The 19,802-nt window shown below is 41.6% G+C and overlaps 1 protein-coding gene and 1 non-coding gene across 3 annotated transcripts; one reads left to right on the forward strand and one right to left on the reverse strand.

Moving 5' to 3' along the window:
- Positions 1 to 1,346: 1,346 nt before the first annotated feature.
- NEK3 (NIMA related kinase 3) lies at positions 1,347 to 19,483 on the reverse strand. Of its 2 annotated transcripts, none has more exons than XM_073002418.2 (14): positions 19,346 to 19,483; positions 15,318 to 15,514; positions 12,696 to 12,789; positions 12,428 to 12,525; positions 11,509 to 11,592; positions 10,353 to 10,420; positions 10,143 to 10,229; positions 9,396 to 9,450; positions 8,392 to 8,592; positions 6,866 to 6,971; positions 6,224 to 6,340; positions 4,885 to 5,019; positions 3,989 to 4,109; positions 1,347 to 2,510 (listed from the first exon to the last, which is right to left on the reverse strand). In XM_073002418.2, the coding sequence occupies exons 2-14, from the start codon at positions 15,432 to 15,434 to the stop codon at positions 2,441 to 2,443; spliced, it is 1,353 nt and encodes a 450-aa protein (XP_072858519.2). In that variant the 5' UTR covers positions 15,435 to 15,514; positions 19,346 to 19,483; the 3' UTR covers positions 1,347 to 2,440. The 2 variants fall into 2 exon arrangements, with proteins under 2 accessions (XP_072858519.2, XP_072858512.2); XM_073002411.2 differs by having other exon boundaries at positions 6,224 to 6,343.
- LOC140703375 (U1 spliceosomal RNA) lies at positions 3,186 to 3,349 on the forward strand. Its single transcript, XR_012082795.1, has one exon. It is a non-coding gene; the product is annotated as a U1 spliceosomal RNA (small nuclear RNA).
- Positions 19,484 to 19,802: the final 319 nt, after the last annotated feature.

Raw genomic sequence — 19,802 nt, forward strand, 5'->3', positions numbered from 1 at the left:
ACCAAGGCCTAACTGATTATTTTAGCATCAGTTGCTGGCACAAAGCACACATAAGGGAGAACAGCAAATCTTACTCCATACAAATGGTTTTTTATCTAAACATTTCCAGCTGCTATACCCAAGATTCTGCTATGTTGTTAACATTTATTATAACCAAAAGCCAACAAGTTTTTCATTAATCTTGCTCTTCATCAAATGCATGATGAATGTCGTTAAGCATTGCAAGAACTCAAATGGCCTTTCAGATCAGGCATCATCTTCTTTGTTCACGTCAGAAACACTGCAGTGTAAGGGATCCTGCAAGTCCCCTCCCAATCCTAGACCCCATATTCTCAGCAGAAACAATAGTCATTCCTTCAGGTTCGAAATCAACTGGTTTATGAAATGAACTGAAAACAGGTTGTATAGCCTTTATTTCCATTTTTGTCACCAAGATATTGTCTCTTGGGGCAAATGTACAGTAATGTCTTTACATCAGCATCCCCCTCATGGGTCTTAACTATATTTGCAACTGGCAATGTGTCAGCACCATAAATTGCTGAGACTAATTCCATGCTGCCCAGGTTTAAGGATGATACACCCAGCACATCTCTGGATCCCAAACTTTTTTTTACCAGGGCTGTGGGGCTCTTTGAGAGGAATGGTCTCTTCCCAGGATTGCTCCCCGGGGAAGTTCGACATGTTCAGTTCTCTCCTTTGCCTCCCTCTCAAAATACTCCTTCCTTCCTTCTCTCTCTCTCCTCTCAACACTTTTGGTCTTTCTTCTTTCTTTCCTTCTCTGCCATTTCTCCCCAATACAGAGGTCTCCACACCTTCTGATTCCTCCACTCTCTTTCAGCAACTTATCTCAGTGCCTTAAAAGTGATCCATTCTCCTGTCCATGGATCCTCTTATTATTCCTACCCAATGTTCTTCCACTTTCAGCTCCTCCTCCTCTTCCTTTGCCCAGCACTCCTCAGCAATTGTCCAAACGGACTCCACCACTCCCCCTTTATTCCCCTTTTTCAACTGCCAAAACAGTCTCTTCCAGCGGTTTTTCCTTCCCCGAACGTTCTGGAGTTTCTAGATTCAAATCAGCTGTCCCTGCCCTCAAGTCTGTTAATGCAGGATTTTCTTCAGCCAACACTTCAGGTTTTGGGCTTAGAGGGGATGGCATACCAATGGTTTCTCTCTGTTTCTCTCACACAGCAAGATTAATAAATACTGTATACCAAGGGATTTTCTCGCAACAACAGGCAACAGCGAGAGCATTTCACCATAAAAGTTTCCATGAAACATGTTGAGGGGCTGAGACAAGTGAGGAGTTACTTGTTCTCAAAGGACATGAAAAGATCAGACATAAGAAATAATTTTACATCTGAAATTTATTTACATTTACATTAAGGAACCATTTGTGCTTAATGATAAACTGCCTAGAAGACCAAAATGACATTTACCAACTTCAGTTTTGACTCAATGGGTATTCATATTTATTTAAAAATAACCTGCTTATACTTGGAAATTTCAAAGCAGTGTACACCAATAATACAACATAAAATATAAATAAATATATAAAAGATGAACTACACCAAAAAGGTGTGTAAAATAGACAAGTTTTCAAAATGAACAATGATATCTGAAAGATTTAATGACGAGTGTTGCAAATGGAAACCAATTATGTCTTTTTATTGAATGGAATAAAGTGTAATGAAGTAACTTATCACTTCTGAAAGACCAGTGAAAGGATTTTGTTTTAAATAACATTAGATTTCTTTTCTAGATTCCTGCTGACAAGCTTAACATACTGCATTACAAAAAACAACTGCAAAATTTCAATACAACATCATAGGTAATGCAGGAATTATAATATTGAAGATCTTTCCTGATGAAAAACAAGTCTTCAGGCAAAAGTAATTGGACAATGACAACTCTGGTTTTGTTATAACCATTTTCATTTAGAGGTTAATTCAAATTTAACACATATCATAAATTAAATTTAACACATAACAAAGAATATGATTATGCTTCTGTTTGTATATGATTATGTTTCTGTTTGTAAAAAGCAGTGTTTGTACATATTTTAAAGATAGAGGTTTAATTTATTACAATGCCAATAAAACCTCGTTATCTTTAGCAGAGTAATGATGCTGCTATTACATGCTGTTTCCATATTATTACTGGTGTAAGAATGCCTTACACTATGCACATCACTTTTTTAGGGAAGATGTTCAATAGCCATGCTCACATTTCCCTTCAAAGAATCAGTCCAGCACCCAAAGAAACATTTAAAATTAGTTTTGTCAGTACATGTCAACTGTTAGTCCGAAGAATTTCACCTGGAGTCAGTGTCTGTGCATTCGTACTGTTTGTACTGGATTTTTAAATAGTTCACTAACATTTTACATAAAAATGGATTATCTGTTGATACTACTTTTTAAAACCACATTGATTGTATATTCAGTCAATTATTCATCTCGATTATCCTTTTCAGTTCAGAAATCCAGTCTGGGTCATCTTCCGCTTCAAAATCCCTACAAAAAGATGGGGAGACCTCATTGCAATGATTTTTTAAAAATAAAAATGTAAGATTACAGAAATAGAAGGGACTCTACTTTTCATAATGGACTCCAGTACTTTAAATCAAGGCTACCCAACCTCCAGTCCGCAGCCCGGTGCTGGTCCGTGGCCTGGGCTGGACCGAGCTGCTGAGACAGATCTCCCCCCCTCATGCACTCTTGGCCCCACACAGCCCCTTTGTGCATACGCGCGCAACCCCACCCCTTTTGAGTGCATGTGAATGCCCCGAGTGCCCTTTGCGCATGTGCCCCCACTCCTTCGCACATGCACGCCCACGCTCCATTGCACATGCGCACAATCGTGGGGGGGTTCTCTGCCTTCCCCAACCGGTCCATGGGGTTAAAAAGGTTGGGGACCACTGATTTAAATCATACACTTTAGATATTCTTCAGGAAGTCCAACCGATTCTACAATTATGTGCTAATACCTGTGCACTAAAGGATTGTGGGAGGAACACCTAGCCCCTGATGGGGGTCCCGCAGGGCACCCCAAAACACTGAGGAGCTCTCTTGGTCTCTAGCAGGACTGGGGCTGTGCAGCCCTGTACTGAGTGGGAGGTGCAGCCAGGGGGTCACCATGCCTTGGGGGGTCAGGGGACAGAAGGGGTATGAGGTGCAAGGGCCATTCCAACTCATACCTTGCAGGGGAAATACCATGTAATAAAAGTGGTTTTCCCAGGGGGAGGCTCATCCATTGCACTTTGGGTGTGCTGCTGATTTCTGTGATTTCCCCAAATGTGGGGAACTCAACTGCATAACTTGTGTTAATGGGAGATTACATTTGTGATTTCCCTGTTTTTTTTACAATCTCTTTACTCTTTGGTTCCTGGCTATTTTCCATTCTCTATCATTTTAATTTGCAGCCATAGCCCCATTGGTGATGCTTTGCAAGGTGGTTTCCTCCCCATTGAAACACATTAATTACATAAGACCTCCTTTTTTAGCTCAAAAAAGTGAGGGAGAAAGTGTATGCTGTTGTTTTTCCAGGAGGCAGACCTTCCTGGATAAAAAAGTAGGTCTTATGTAATTAATGTGTTTCAATGGGGGGTGGGGGACCATCTTGCAAAATAGGATTTAAAAAAACCCATCTTGCAAGGACCCAAACAAGGACCCAAACATCATCCAGCGAAAATTGCCCATAGGAACAATCGTTTTGTGAAGTGCAACATTGCTCAAAAAAAGTCATAATCTAGCGAATTCCTCGTTTTGCGAGGCAATTGGCTAGCTAGGCACCACTGTACATACAGTAGCATGGTCTCTGGCACCCTCTAGTGGCCAATTCTGGCAATGTATGTGAAAATATTTTTCCCTTTTACCACTCTATATACAGTATATCTAGTGTTCACTATTATCCATGGTTTTCAGCATTTGTGGGGAGGGGCCTTGGAACCAACCACTAGCAGGTATGGGGGCCCTACTGCATTTGTACATACGTGTCTTCCTCATCTGTTCTAGGTTCAAGACTCTCTGTATCCTCCATAACAGTGTCCCCATCTGGCACATCGGATGGTTTCATGTCTTCAGTAAGTGGTCCTCTCAGTACGTCCTCTGAGGCTTTAATATCAAGAAAAGAAAACAGAAATAAAAACATTCAGAGGCCCCCATGTCAAAGATTAGCAACCTAAACTCTGGTGTAAAATGCACTGTCTGTAAAATGTACTTTGCCCCACAATTGGCAATTCTATCGTTTTTTTTTCTTAAATGGAAGTCAAAACATAAAAGCTTGTGCGTCAATGAACTAGAATATCTGGCTGTTGTAACTTGTTCCTAATCTTCTGTGTTGGTGCCTTTTCTACCCCACCCTTGCCTTCACACTTGAATTTGCACCATCACAACTACAGACTCATTCATCATAGTCTAGTCCAGTGGTTCTTAACCTTGGGTTACTCAGGTATTTTTGAACTGCAACTCCCAGAAACCCGAGTCAGGACAGCTGGTGGTGAAGGCTTCTGGGAGTTGCAGTCCAAAAACACCTGAGTAACCCAAGGTTAAGAACCACTGGTCTAGTCACTAATTTATACACACACACACACACACACACACACACACACAGAGTTCAAATCCACACTCAACTATGGAAACTCACAGAGTGTTTGTGTGGCGACAGTAAGCCACTCTTGTTCATCTCACATACCCTGAAAACAATTACCAGGGTCCTCATAAGTATGAAGAAACTTGATGGCACACAAGATGATACAAATAAATGGAATTTTCAAACTTACAGATCACTGTACACAGTAGCCTTCCCTGCTGTATTCAAGGATCTGCAGATTCGGATCTTCAATATATCTCGCATGTAGTGTGAAACTGCTGATATGTTGTACTTTACCTGCTCTGTAGATTGTATATGTTTTAAAAGCTAAGCTTATATCAGCCTTGTGAAGAATATTCATCAGAGTTTCAGGAGGTTCCTTTGTCCACTGCCTACGGGTGATTTTTTCATCGTATTTTCTCACAAAACCACCTAGTTACAAGAACAGTAAATGTTAAATTGTTGAAACAAGTACCCATATAAAAAATCATAGACAAAAATCAAGATTTTTTTAAAATACTGAAGTAGAACTGTGTTTGCATCAGAAAACAGGCAAATCAATTTCATGTGTGTGTGTATAATCACATAATTTTGTATTATACAATACAGGTAAACAATTCAATTCAGATAGTAGTGTATTTGTAGTAATACTCTCCTCAACGTCAAGTAATTCATCGGATAGTGTGCTCACAGAAGCTATGTTCATATCACTGATTTGAATACAGTTCCTAATTTTGCTGGCATTGCTTAAGAAACATCTAAAAGTTGTCTTTCCACCAAAGATGACATGGCCCAAGATCTATCAAATCCTTACCAAAGGCAGTCTGCTTCTTATTTATTTAAAATATTTTTACTCCGCCTTCCTTCCTAAAAGGACCCAAGGTGGCTTCTTTCTTCTCCCAATTGCTGAGCTCTAACTTGAAGTATTATTTTGTTCTGCTCCAGCAAATCTATTGGTACCGAAGCTGCAAAGAGAGTTTTTCCCCTTTAAGGGATTTACTCCATTGTTCACCACTGACCTGTCTGAAGGTCCCCGCAAAAAAAAATCTTAGCATTTCTTTGCTTGGTACATTTTCATTTTGTCCCTAACCAATGAGAGCAATGCTCAATTATGTCTTTCCTTTATGACTTGATGCAAATCAGGCTGATGCCCATAAAAGCTCATGTCATAATAAACCACTAAATGTTCAGGTATGACACGGTACATCAGGAAAAATACTCAGTGGTCACTGTGCTGAATTATTCAGACGGATTTCAGGAAAATGAATGCATACCGCAAGCAGAACATTTATCTTCTGGAACAAACCATACATTGAACCCACCCATTCTTCTTCACGATTATTTTAGTATGTTTAGTGTTAAAAAGAGTTGCCATAACACAACTCTGTTGTTGTGCAAGCCATCCAACTCCACCTGCCCGGCCAGTTGCTACTGACAACTGCAGCCTTGCCAGTGAAGAACCTGACATACTGAGGGGGTCTCCCGGGTCTCTGGATTTTTTTAATACTCTAATTTGGACCAACATTTGTTCATGCCTGAGTGTACACATCTCAAAGAGAAATCTAACAAGAATATCATGTTTAAATGTCACAACGACTTTTAACGGTGAATAATTCAATAGTGAATCTTATCTTACTTGTATCCTCCATGGCTGGAGTACTGGAGGCAAGCAAAGATGCGTTTTCCAGGATATTGATCACAGTATTAGATCTTCCCTTTTCCCACTGCCGTCTTTCAGGGGCAGGGAAATCAGCTGCTGCAGAGATTTCAGAAGGAAACGTTCAATGAAAATGCACTTCTGCCTTCAATAATTTCTGTGGTCCAAGAAGCAGCACGATCCTATGCATGACTAATCAGAAATGAATCTCATTGCATTTCATGAGGCTTCTCCCAAGAAAATTTGTAGAGGTCTGCAGCTTCAGAGAAGCTATTCCTTGATGAACTCACTAACGCGGAGCCTTGTGGCCTAGTGCTTGAACTGCAGTACTGCATCCAAGACTCTGCTCACATCCTGATTTTGATCTTGACAGGCTCATGTAGCTTATTCAAGGTTGACTCAGCCTTCCATCCTTCCTACACATTGTCCCCCCCCCTCGAGAGCTGGGTACTCTGAGTACCCTGCTCTCGCGCGGAGGGGGGGGGGAAATGTGTAGCCCGCACAATTATTCTGTAAACACTATGGGATGATATATAAGCAGCACACTTTTTGCTTTGATGTAAGCCTCAGGATGACTTTAATCAGAAGAAGTCTTAGCTAACAGAACACTTCGTCACATACCTTTTATATCCTCACATGTTTTTTCCAATCCCATTTTGCAGGAATAGTTAGGGGTGGACTCCGCTCCTGAACATGTATTTTTGCTCCTTTCATATTTTCCTTCCTCCTTTAAAAGGTTTAATAATAGGATTACTAATACCTGACTGAACAAAATATACAGTATAAAGTTTTTTGTTTCGTTTTCTTGTGTTTTGATTTGTGAGCGGATTTTTTAAAAAATCTGTGAATATTTACCACTTTGGAATTGTATGGCATGAGATATGAGAGAGAACCTTGGTTTCTGACATAAAGCCCAACTCCCTTGATGTCATCGTTTGAAGAATGGAATATGTAATGGCCAGAACTTCTGCAAGAGGAACTGCAGAAGTTGTTGCAGCTGCTGATCATATGTCCAGTCATGTGCCATGCAACTTTTTTGATTCCTTTAGCAAATCCATACACTTCCAACTGGATTTTGGCCATTGTAGCAATACATATTTCAAACATCAAGCCTAACAATAATCACAAGGGAATAACAATACCCCCTCAAAACACTCCGAAACTGCCTACATTTATGGATCCACTGGTTACTGTCATCATTCACTCATATAAGTCTATGGTTAAGGACTTGCACTGAAAAGAAAACCAGGTGGGCATTTTAAAAAATATTTTACACGGCCAGATACCACTCGGTTTGGTGTCTGTGCAACTGAAGAATCTGCCAACTTTTTGGAGGATCACAAAGCTTTGAAACTTTTAGGAAAATACCAGTTAAAGTCTTGAAGAAGAAATAACGGATCTCTACGTGTTTTATGTTTTCAATTTTTAATCCCTATCATCATTTCAAATAGAAGCCTGATTTTTTTTAAATTTCTAAACTTAACAATTTCACAATAAGAGCTGTTTTAAATAATTAACACCTGACAATTAGGACTTGCCAATTGTCATTTTCAACCTGATGCACCAGTTACATTTTTCTCTGTTGCCACACTATGCAAACTGGAAGCGGTTCCATGCAAAATCTGTTCAAAGCTCTTCTGCAATGTTTGCTAATAATATCCAGCAGAATGTAGGCTGCTAGCAAAGGATTTACTCTCCCCATTTGCAACCCCCCTCCCGCACACACTCCAAATCTGCTCCAGAATGTGTGTGTGGGGGGATGTCAAGGAAGATGCAGAGGAAGATGGATTTAGGGGATAAGAAACTAGAAGTTTGTTTATCTGACTCTGGATGGAGTCATATGTACCAATATGGATTATTATTATTATTATTATTATTATTATTATTATTATTATTATTATTATTATTATTATTATTATTATTATTATTATTATTATCATCATCATCATCATCATCATCATCATCATCATCATCATCATCAATAAGAAAAATATTGCAGGCACCAAATAGCAGCACCATTACTTTAAGAATACTAGTGTTCTCTTTCAGTAAACATTTGGTAGCAGGCTAGCATTGATCCATTCTTTCCCCCCCTAAGCAAAACGTGATGTCATAAAATTAAGACACAAACAAAAATATTCTAATACCTCTGCTGAAGAAAAATTTTTGATACACTTTGCCAGGCACTTTCTTGTAAGGATTGTGCTAGCGGATGGACGGTTCTTGGGATTCTTCTTAAACATTTGTTTTATCAAATAGTGCAATTCGTAGGAGTAGTGTGGCGGAAGGGGAGCGTAGTATCCTTTACATATCTTAAGTATAAGATGTTTCCAGCTATTGGCCTGAAACTGAATTGAACAAATAAGAAAAGAAAGCAAATAGCTTACAAGAATCATTGTTTATTTTTATGTGATGTCTTAAAAAACCTACCTGGTGTACAAAAGCTATTATAAAAATAACACAAATACACAGGAGTGTATTTAGCAATACATATTGTATCGGGTGGGAACCTTTGGCCTTCACTGTCTATGGTTCAGCCTCATCCCCTATACAGTCATTAGGCTTATAGAAATACTTTTGTTGTTACCAATGGAAGCTTTTTAAAAGTCTCATTACTCTGTGTGGTGGCTGTTGTGGTGTTTGCGATGGGCTGGCAGGAAAGACTATTCCCTCCCTGTGCCAGCAATAGCACAGGTTCCCATTGTATCTCCCCACCCCCGCCATGATGTCAGTAACACTTTTTTAATGCTTCCACTTGCACCCATCAAAGGTTTCTTTAAAATGCCAAGAAGCTGCATGAATTATGGAAGTTTTGGAGGGAATCGCTGCTGGGGATGGGTGAATTACTCTTCCCTGCACAACAGGAATGATACCAGCAATAGCAAATCAACTCCGATTAAAACCTTCCTTTGGGTATTTTGGGTGGACAGCCTAACATCTGCTGATGTCAATCCTATTGTGCATGCAGAGCTGTGCAACAGGATTCCAGCCTAAAAATGACTTTACATTTTTATCTATAGCTTCCTCACTATCACAGAGGGAAGCAGTAAGTGTGTCAGGAATCCAAGTGTGGGCCTCTAGATAGGAAAGTAACGTGGCAGTTGGCCCTGGCTCTGTTCCTGGAAGTAAGGAACAAGGAAAAGATACTCACTGGATGTTTAAGAGTGCACAGCTCATACAAAATGCATCCCAAAGACCATATATCACTGGAAAGACAGGTTTGAACAGTCAGTTAGCTTATGTTCATTCTCAAATTTACTATAAACAAAATATCCTGCAAGTGCACAAAATTAAATTACATTACAGCATCCAAACGAAAGCTAAAAATAAATGCTTATGTGAAGATATGCAGTTCAGAATCTGTTCTCCACATAGGTTTGCCAAAGTCATATCTAGCTTGGACCTCAACACGGTTTTAAAAGCGGTTTGTGCAGACCTGTTAAAAAATTTCTGCTGGGCTCCCTGACTTTTTAAAGAAAGCTCTCTGCATGGTTCCTGCCAACTCTTTATGAGCCAAATGATATTAAGAATAAATTTGTGTCTACAATATGAAACTGTTGGATAGTTCAGTGGCTTAGGTTTCTGGCTGTGGAGTTCAATTCCCCACTGGGCCTCTTTGAGAGGGACTGGGCCTCTTTGAGAGGGAGCTTCCATCTCTGCAATGCAAAGACTATAATTATGTACGGCATGGCAAGCCAATAGCTAATGAGGCCCCTTATCTACCCATTCCTATTGTCTTTCACATATTCATCCCCCTGCCTGCACTGTGGTGTTAGAAGTTGCAAAAGTCAACATTTAGGTTCTAAACAAAATTAGCAAATTGAATAATTTTGTCCTGATATGCATAACTTTATTTTTGGTAGAAGATTAAAACAAATGCTATTTCATGTTTAATTACCTTTTATTATTGTAGGGCATGTTCTCCCATATTTCTGGAGGCACATAATAAGGGGTTCCCACATACGAACAAGCATATGCCGTTGGGCTTCACCAGAAACAAACACACGTAATGTTAGAAACAACAGACTAATACTTCTACTGCAACTAGAAACCGATTTTTCAAAAGTATAACATGGAAGAGATCCAGTCCTGCTTTATTATTACTTGCCTGCTGAGAAGAAGTGCAGACCCAAAGTCTCCCAGTTTTACCTTCCCACGTTGTGTGAGAAAAATGTTCTGCAAAAGGAAGGGAAGTCCATACATAAATGAAGCAAAGTTAATCGAAATCTATCACCTGATATATGGCCTAATAAAGCAAAATATAGCTGAACTCCTACTTGTGTAAGTCACTCTGCATTATGGTTGATGACGTCCATCAACCTTACATGGCATGATTTATACAAACAAAATATCAGTATACGGATTTTAGGATTTTCTGTTTAAATCAGCACTCAGCTGTTTGTGTCTATGGACAGCATCAAAATCTATGGCTCAATAAAAAACAGATGTCTCTATGCTATGTTTATCTATGTTTTGCTAAGTCCTCAGAATTTACTGGCAATTACCTAACAGCCATATTACTTTTCATTTTAAGGCAAAATGCTGCACAGCGTCTAAAGTTTCGTCCAAGAACACTGGTTTAAAGCAAATGTGGGCAGATGTTACTGCACTGAAGCGTTGGTTGGCTGGGCAGGGACCCCACATGGGTGTGCTCACACTGACGTCCCCGTAACAAATTCTAATCCAGATTGCTGGGATTGTCCTCCTCCCAGTGATTTTAATCCGGATGGTGGGGTAAGGGTGAGGTTACAGCCTGTTCCCATCCCTGACGATGCTTCTCAGAAGACTGAAAGAAAATGATCCCCCTGGGAAACAGGATACACAAGAGCCAACTCCACTGCACATTCCCTGCGGTAGAGAATGAGGGTAGCAGATCAGGAGGGGGTGAAAGCAAGGCACCCACAGTGGACTATACTGGCTGCCCAGTCATGGTTTAAACTGGCATGTCCCTAGGTAGATGAGGGACATGTTGACAGAACTGCTGGTTTCCCCCCCCATGATTTTATTGGCACTGGAGTTGAATTCACACCATCTGACCATCAATCTGGGAGGAAAATATCAGTACCACCCATTTGACAGAAAACTCACTTGGGATCAAGAACAGACAATTCGTTTTATAAAAAAAATAAAAGGATGCAAATATGTCACCTAGATATACAGAATTACAAAACTTCACAAACTGGCTTCACGTTTCTCATTTTTCTAAGCAGAAAAGGAATAGCACCAGTTTTGGCGTAACAACCATTGAGATAGATTTCATTTACCTTGGATTTGATGTCTCTGTGCAATACACGTTTTTCATGAATATATTTTACTCCCAAGCATATCTGTGCAAACCAGTTAAGTATCTACGGCAACAAGAAAGAATATGGAACAAGGGGTTATGCATTGTCTTTATACAATTGGAAATAAATAAAGGAAAACAGAAAGCAGCCATTTCCCAAGAAGTAGCAGTGTTGTCAAAAGAAAAGAAAGTGAAAAAAAAAACAAACACAAAAATATTCTGGCACCAAAGACGAACCATTTTACTGAGCGTGAACTTTTGTGGATCAAAGTCTACGTCCTCCAACATAAAAATGTAAATATATGACTAGTATATTTATACATACCCTTCTGACTAGGTAAGGAATAGGATACAGGTAATAGACCAGGACAAGGTTCACAAATACAGGAATAGGACTATCAAGCTGTAAATTACTTGGTTTAGAAAGTCGTGGGCAGAGCAATCACTACCAACCTGGGTGGATGTGACTGTCCCAGGAATTCTTACAAAGAGGTCCCTGTTTCGCTAGAAGGTGGCTGGAAGCCGGGCACTTCCGTTCTGCTCCCTGACTCAGGGAGGTGGCCCCTGTTGCCTATCTAGTAAGCTTGAGGAATGGCGGCCGTTTGGAGGGACTGTGGAGGGAACTTTGTGAGGGAACAGCAATATATGCTGGCTCAAGGCTATGGAAAGGGTGGACGACAAGGAGTGCAGAGAGGTTTGGGAAAAGGTGGGGCAGCAGCGGGGAGAGCCCACCCTATGTGGGGAGTAGGTTATGAGCTGCAACAGGGTCATGGATGAGTTCAAGTGAGGGTGGACGGGATTGGACTCCGGCAAGGGATCAGCGCTCACGGGCCCAGCAAACGCCTTGAAAAGGAGTATTCAAAAGACCCCCAGTTTATAATAGGATAGTGTGTTCTTACCATCTCTTCTGGAAAAAATGTTCCCCTTTGCTGTATAATCTTTCCCATAAGATCTCCATCATCACAATACTCCATTACTATGTACAGATGTCCATCAACTAACATCCAGAGAAATTCAGACTGATTAGTAATGGCACACTATTAGGCAAAGCACATGACTATTACGTTATTATTTAGATAGCACAGATAAAACAAGGATAATTCAGAGAAAGAATTCTGCAAAGCGAGTACCATAATCACAACAGATTTTTTTTACATCTGGACTTACCTTCAAATGATTCTGTAAAGGTGACAATATTTGGATGTTTCATTTTAGCCAAAAGAATGGATTCATTCCAGGACTTCTCTGTACCAAGGACAGACTGGAAACACATTGCCAGTAAATAAAAGCACAGAGCTCCCACAGTAGTACAAATACAATACAGAAAATTTAGACAATACAGAAGGACTGCTCTATCAGCAGAAGATTGGTTCCAAGCCCCCACCCCCATGCTGCAAAACACAGATTATAACAAACACTATTATAATAGCAAAGACTACACATAGCATGGTCTTTGGCTCCCTCCAGTGGCCAGCACTGATAATGACACTGTGGAAATATATTCCTTTAGCAAATGCTATACAGTGGGGTCTTGACTTGAGAACTTAATCCGTATTGGAAGGCAGTTCTCAAGTCAAAAAGTCTGTAAGTCAAGTCTCCATTGACCTACAGTGCATTGAAAACCGATTAATCCCGCAACAGGCCGTTTTTGTTCCATTTTGGTTTTATTTCTGGTCTGTAAGTCAAATCTCAGTCTGCGAGTCAAACCTAAATTTTGCGGCCAGAGAAGTCTGTAACTCAAAAAGTCTGTAAGTCAAGCCGTCTGTAAGTCAAGGGTCCACTGTACCAGTGAGAGTCCCCTGGACTGCAAGGAGAACAAACCTCTCCATTCTGAAGGAAATCAACCCTGAGTGCTCACTGGAAGGGCAGATCCTGAAGCTGAGGCTCCAATACTTTGACCATCTGATGAGAAAAGAAGACTCCCTGGAAAAGACCCTGAGGTTGGGAAAGTGTGAAGGCAAGAGGAGAAGGGGACGACAGAGGACGAGATGGTTGGACAGTGTCATCGAAGCGACCAACATGAATTTGACCAAACTCCGGGAGGCAGTGGAAGACAGGAGGGCCTGGCATGCTCTGGTTCATGGGGTCACGAAGAAGAGTCGGACATGACTTAACGACTACAAACCTTTTCGGGCCCTGAGTGCCCAAACTTAAAAAAAGAAAAGAAAAGAAAAGAAAGGAATAACCACCAGGCGGAAGCAGAAGTGGAAGCAGCAGCAGAAGGGAGAATCTCGGGCATGGAGGTGCCTTCAGACCCCACTCTGGATTCGCCACCAGTACCACTTACTCCAGATCCAGACTGGCCCCCTTTTGGGGCACTAGCACGCGGCTGCAGCCGCCTCCTCAGATTTGGCTGCGGGGGTGGTGGTGTAGCGATCCAGTGACTTATGGCTCGCGCACCCGCAGAGGGGGCTCTGCATGCCAGCTGTGGCATACATGCCATAGGTTCGCCATCACTGTACTATACAGTCTCTCTAGTGGCCACTCTGGGTAACTTCATAGTTAGAATTATACATTTATGAGATTTTTTTTAAAAAAAAAACATTTTAAATATTTTCAGACCATAAGTGAAACAGCAGATACTGATCTTGGAGATAAAGGGGTCCTACTGTACTTACCGCTCGCCACATGGCATGCATGGCCAGTGTCGTTCTTGTTGTGCCGATCTGGAAAACAGCCTGGCTGGCACTTCCCCGCCTCCCTGCACAACAGCTGAGTGGGGAGACCCTTCATCCCATCTCCTCGCCGGAGTGGTCAGCTGTGCAGGGAAGCACCCGCTGGGCTGCTCCACCGACTGGCACAACAAGACCGATGCTGGCTGTGCATGCTGCATGACGAGCGGTCAGTGGACCTGCCCGTTTGGGGTGGGAGGGCCCTGTTTTCCCAGGCACCTATAGTGCCCACATTCGTATTCGGATCCATATTCCCAGGGATACAAAAACAACTACCTCATGTCTAATGGCAAATCTAAGAAAGTGCCTTCTGAACTTGATGCTTGGGACAGTAGTGAACATGCTGGATTTCGGGAGTGAAACTCATGCTTTCCTATGGTCTCCCTAATGTCCAAAACACTCAAGGAGTCTGCTGGAGGACGCTTCCAATATGCCCCAGAATTTCACAAGGATTTTCTTAGGGTCTAAGACGTAGTCCAACAATCTGATCCCACTATTGGTAGCTTTCTGACTGGAAAAACAGAATTCTCTCAAAGCTCCACCTGGCGTGACTTTTGCAGGGTATATAATTTTTAACACAGTATTTAATCTGCCCTTTTATTGCTGAGATGACTTTGCAGCCTGCACATATATATATATATATATATATATATATATATATATATATATATATATATATATATATATATATATATATATATATATATATATATATATATATATATATATATATATATATATATGCACATGCTTGTACACACACACAAAAACAGTGGTCTGCAAAAACTGCAGAGTTCAATGCAGTGCAAGTATCTTAATACACTGTAACAGAATTTTTAAAGGTTTTAGATTTATAGTTTATAAGATGCACTATAGGCAAACAAATTCATAACGAAATACACACTCCGTATATCTTTTTTTTAAAGCCCTTTGCCGATCTTGGGAACATAAAACTTCTGAAACTGCAAATTTCTAACATCATACCTTTGAACTCTGGCCCAAATCCAACTAAAATTAGGTACAACCAATTTGTACTATGTTATGACCTTGTGAAGCCCATTCCAGTGGCTAAATTAAAAAAAAAAAACTCAGAGGAAATTGGATAATAAATAGCTACCTTGGGAAGTCTTATTTCTTTCACAGCATATTTCTGATTTTTCTCTTTGTGATGGACCAAAAGAACTCGCCCAAATGATCCTTCTCCAAGTATTTTTAACACATTGTATTTTTCCATGTTTTATTGACTGCTTTGCTATTTTCGGAGGTCTCTTCAAAACTCCAATAGTTTGGATTTTCTCCCCAACTTGGTATATGCTATGTGCAAACAGCAAAAACAATAAAAATATTAAATTTGACTCCATGTGGAACTAGCCAATTCTTATGTATGCAAGAATTCCTACCGCCACGTCTTCCCTCTCAACATCCATGCCAAAAATCTATTCATTTTGTTCTCAAATTTCAATTGTCTTCTGCTGTCTGCTTAATGAGAAGTTGTATTATATAGTATAGTTAAACTTAAAACCTTTTGGCATCTTATATATGGCTGGCTCTCCTGTAAGACATTTTTTAAAAAAGGCATTTTAAAGTGCAAAATTGTACTACTGTATTATACTGTCATCTTTCAGTTTACACAAATTATCAAGCAGACATTAAAAAAAATATGCAAAGCACATTGGAAATCACTTATACATGAAGTTTATAACTTTTTTAAATGAGTAAATTAATAAATAGTGATCAGAATCTAATATTTTTCCCCAGTCAGTGAAACCATGTATATCATAATGCCAAATAGCAGTTAATTAATGAGGTCATGTGCTATCAGGCTGCAATTCGCTACTACGATATATAGAATTCCATCTATTCTGGAGTAAAATCCCTGTAGGATTCCAATCATTAACTAGAATAGAATGAACAGAATGAACACATGTTTTCATTTATTTAAACATTTATAGCTGACCACATGCCACAGGATTTCAGGGCAGGTTACAAACTGAATAAAACAATTTAAAATCAAACAGCACAACATTCAAACATTATAAACATTGCACTGAAACCTTTGAAAGCCACAATCCTCAACCCCCAAAGGTTCTAATAAATACGTAACTATGTCTTGACTTGGTGCAGAAATTATGCCAACGTCAGCACCAACTGAGCCCACGAGGGGAGGGCATTTGGGCTGCAGCAGCAGGAAAAGCCCTCCCCTGCAAATATGAAGATGAATAGAAAGATTCCAGTCACTCAGCATCAACCCTTTATTAAGTGGGTTTTTTTTTTTTGCTTGCACGGACTAGACAGCAGCAAGAGATGAACAGGGTGAAGCCCACCGCTCCCAAAGATCTATGTACAAATAAGCATTTTGGCTGGGTCAGTATGCTTTATCAACAAGCAAGTCTTTCAGGGGAAAAAATGCTCCACTTTGCCTTTCAAATACAGACTGGTGCCCTGCCAGTCTACAGTTCTGTACCTAAAGAAAAGATTCCAGGGAGCTGGGAAAGGGTCCTATTTGCAGTTCTAACAGGCACATGATTTCACCTTAAGGAAGCAAGCCACATTCACGTAAGAACTGATCCCATGCAATACATTCTTCCCTTGTTTGTAATTTAATTCACATGTGAGTGAACCACTCTTGTGAACTGAAGTGCTGTTTGTACATCATGTCAGAATGTTTATGTGCTTGCCCATAGATTTTATCCACCTGCAGAGCCTTTTGGCGCAGTGCTTAAACTGCACTACTGCAGCCAAGACTCTGTTCTGAGTTCGATCCCAGGATCAGGTAGATGGCTCAAGGTTGACTCAACCTTCCATCCTGTCGAGGACAGTAAACTGAGCACCCACCTCCCTGGGAGGCAACGGGCAGCCCACATAATCAAACTGTAAACCACTCAGAGAGAATCTTAAGTGCTATGGGGTAGTATATAAGCAGCACGCTTTTTGGTTTGCTTAGCTCCTTGAAACATCTGGCCTTAGCCGGGATGGCCAATGTGTGATTCCACAGGAGTCATTAGATTTCAATTCCTCACATCTCTCACCATTTCTTCTCCTTCAGGGACAAAGGACTTGTAGTCCAGCAATATGTGGAAAGCAACATGTTTATCGCTATGGTTATCACTGATTAGATATAACTACTCAAGCCCCGCCTGGCTGTGTGACTGGCAGTCGCTTGGGGAAAGTACACAAGTTGTTTGCCCCGGATAGATGTTCAGGGATGAGTAGTTCAAGGATGATTAAGAATTACTCAGGTTAGACAGCTCTAGCACACGCTTATGCTTTGACATCTAATTCTGCTCTCCTCTGAAGCCTGATACTGCTGTTTGTTCATTAATGAGATGCACTAGCATTTTGCTAGTCCGTAAAATATAAATTCCCAGTGTGGTGTAGTGGACAGAGTGATGGACTAGGAATCCGGAGAACAGGATATAAATCCCTCACTCAGCCATGAAGTGTCACTGGGGGAAACAGGTGAACTCATTCCTTAAATATCACACTTACCTTGAAAGCCTTGTTAGGATCACTATTAGTTCCGACTTGACAGTACAGAACACGCACACGCAAAATATAAACATCAAGAAAGTTGGAAACATCTACCGTGTTTCCCCAAAAATAAGACAGGGTCTTATATTAATTTTTGCTAGGGCTTATTTTCAGGGGATTTTTTTTTTCATGTACTGTACAAGCATCAACATTTATTCAAATACAATCATGTCATCATCTTCTGGTTGCTGCACAAGGGTGGAGGGCGGGGTTTCACTTAACTGCGGCTTATTTTTGGGGTGGGGCTCATATTATGAGCATCCTGAAAAATAATACTAGGGCTTATTTTCAGGTTAGGTCTTATTTTCAGGGAAACAGGGTAGATATGCTTAATGATCAGGTGCGCTTACTACTAGTGTCCCAAAAAGTATGTAGAGCCCAGAGACTTTGGTACAGGGAACCTCAATGAAGACCTAGATACAGTAAAAGGAGGTGCAATAGAGCTACTGATTCCAGGTGTTGCCACTGATATTCTTCAGGGGTTCCCAAGTAAGTAAAAAAGACATGGGGTTTCTCTCTACTATTTTACTGTTTATGCTTTCTGTTCTACTGTCTCTTTAACCGTTTTTTCCACATTTCCTCCAGTGTGCTCCTTGTCTCTGAATCCAAAAGAACCTTTTGTCTGCCTTGACAAGACACCCCCCCCCCAAACCAGTGACTGTCTCAAAGTTTCTCCCAATGGCCTGCACGTTGCAGTTTATGTGCAGTACTGACACAATTTTTCTAATTTCCAGATAATGTAGAACCAGTGAAATGCCACAGAGGATCACACTCCTACACTACCTAGGGAATCTGCAGTCAAATCCCCAGTCAGCCATGGAAACTCCCTGAGGGGTGGTGGCAATGGTAAACCACTCTTTAACCGTCACAAATACAGAACATCCTAAATCTTATTAGTGTTTCTGGTTGGGAGTTTCAATTTAGGGCTATTCTACCTAAACCCAAACCCTTCATGATTAGCCTCCCCCATACATTTGTGGGCTTGTAAACCATTACAGGTGTGCCCTTAACTAGAAATCCCAGCCCAAAGCGCCCTGAGGATACCAAGAACCATAGGGCGGTCCCCAGACCGGGTGAAATAATTGGGGTGTGTGTGTGTGTGTGTGTTATATATGAGATTTCTAAAAGAAATAAAAATACTGTAGGGCAGATGGAGGGAAAACCCAGGAAGGCTTCCCCCCTTTTAACCCTCGTTCTCAAACCATGAATACCTCCTCTGAAGTCCCTTCGGAGCCTTTCCGAGTGAAGAACGGAGTAAAAAAATGTGATTAAGTAAATAGAGAGTAAGATACAACTTTTTTAACAAGAAACGCTCTCAATAAAATCCAGCACTTGGACGTGGCGTCTAGGAGGAAGTCGCCGGGTTGGGGGGGCGAAGGGCGCCCCGCTTTCTCCAAGGTCACATTTCGAGCACAAAAGTGTATGTGTGTGGGGGGGGGGAAGGCGCGGGGGGGGGGGGCGGAGAGAAGCCCCTTGGAGGGCAACAAAGGAAGGGCGGCCCCCTGTCGTCCCCGCCGATCCTAATTCGCCGCCAGTCCTGTGGGAAGCCTCTCCGCCCGGGTGGCTCCTAAGAGGGCTCCCCGGGACAGCCGCACCCGCCATCGCGGTACCTACCGGGGCTCGGGCAGAGGCCGGCGCTGCAGCACCTCCGGGACCCCCGGCCCGGCCCCGCCACCGACAAAGGAGGGCGGGAAGGGCGAGGGCACCGCCTTTCTCCCCTCCTCCCCCGCGTGGGCCGGCCTTCAGTTGCCGGAAGGGCTCGTTGCCGTTTGCCCTCGTGGGTCGGAGGGACGAAGCCTTTCCTTAGGAGTCCTTTCATCCGGTCCTCGGAGTCTGGACACGCTGTGATCGGTGGCGTGCCGAGCAACGCAACTTAGCGTGCACGTGAGAAGCCTCCGGAGATTTAACTTGCAGCAGCTCGCCCCTGAAAGGGATGCCTTCTGTTTTGTGTAACTGCGGAACGGGATTGCAGCCAGCGACAACGGCTTGATAGCGAGCTGCAACAGTCCGCAGTATCTGATTGAGATGCACCATCTTGTGTTTTAACTAGGATGGGACATTCAGGGGGCAG

This window comes from Pogona vitticeps, chromosome 1 (genome assembly GCF_051106095.1).
Source record: "Pogona vitticeps strain Pit_001003342236 chromosome 1, PviZW2.1, whole genome shotgun sequence".
NCBI classification, from domain to species: Eukaryota; Metazoa; Chordata; class Lepidosauria; order Squamata; family Agamidae; genus Pogona; species Pogona vitticeps.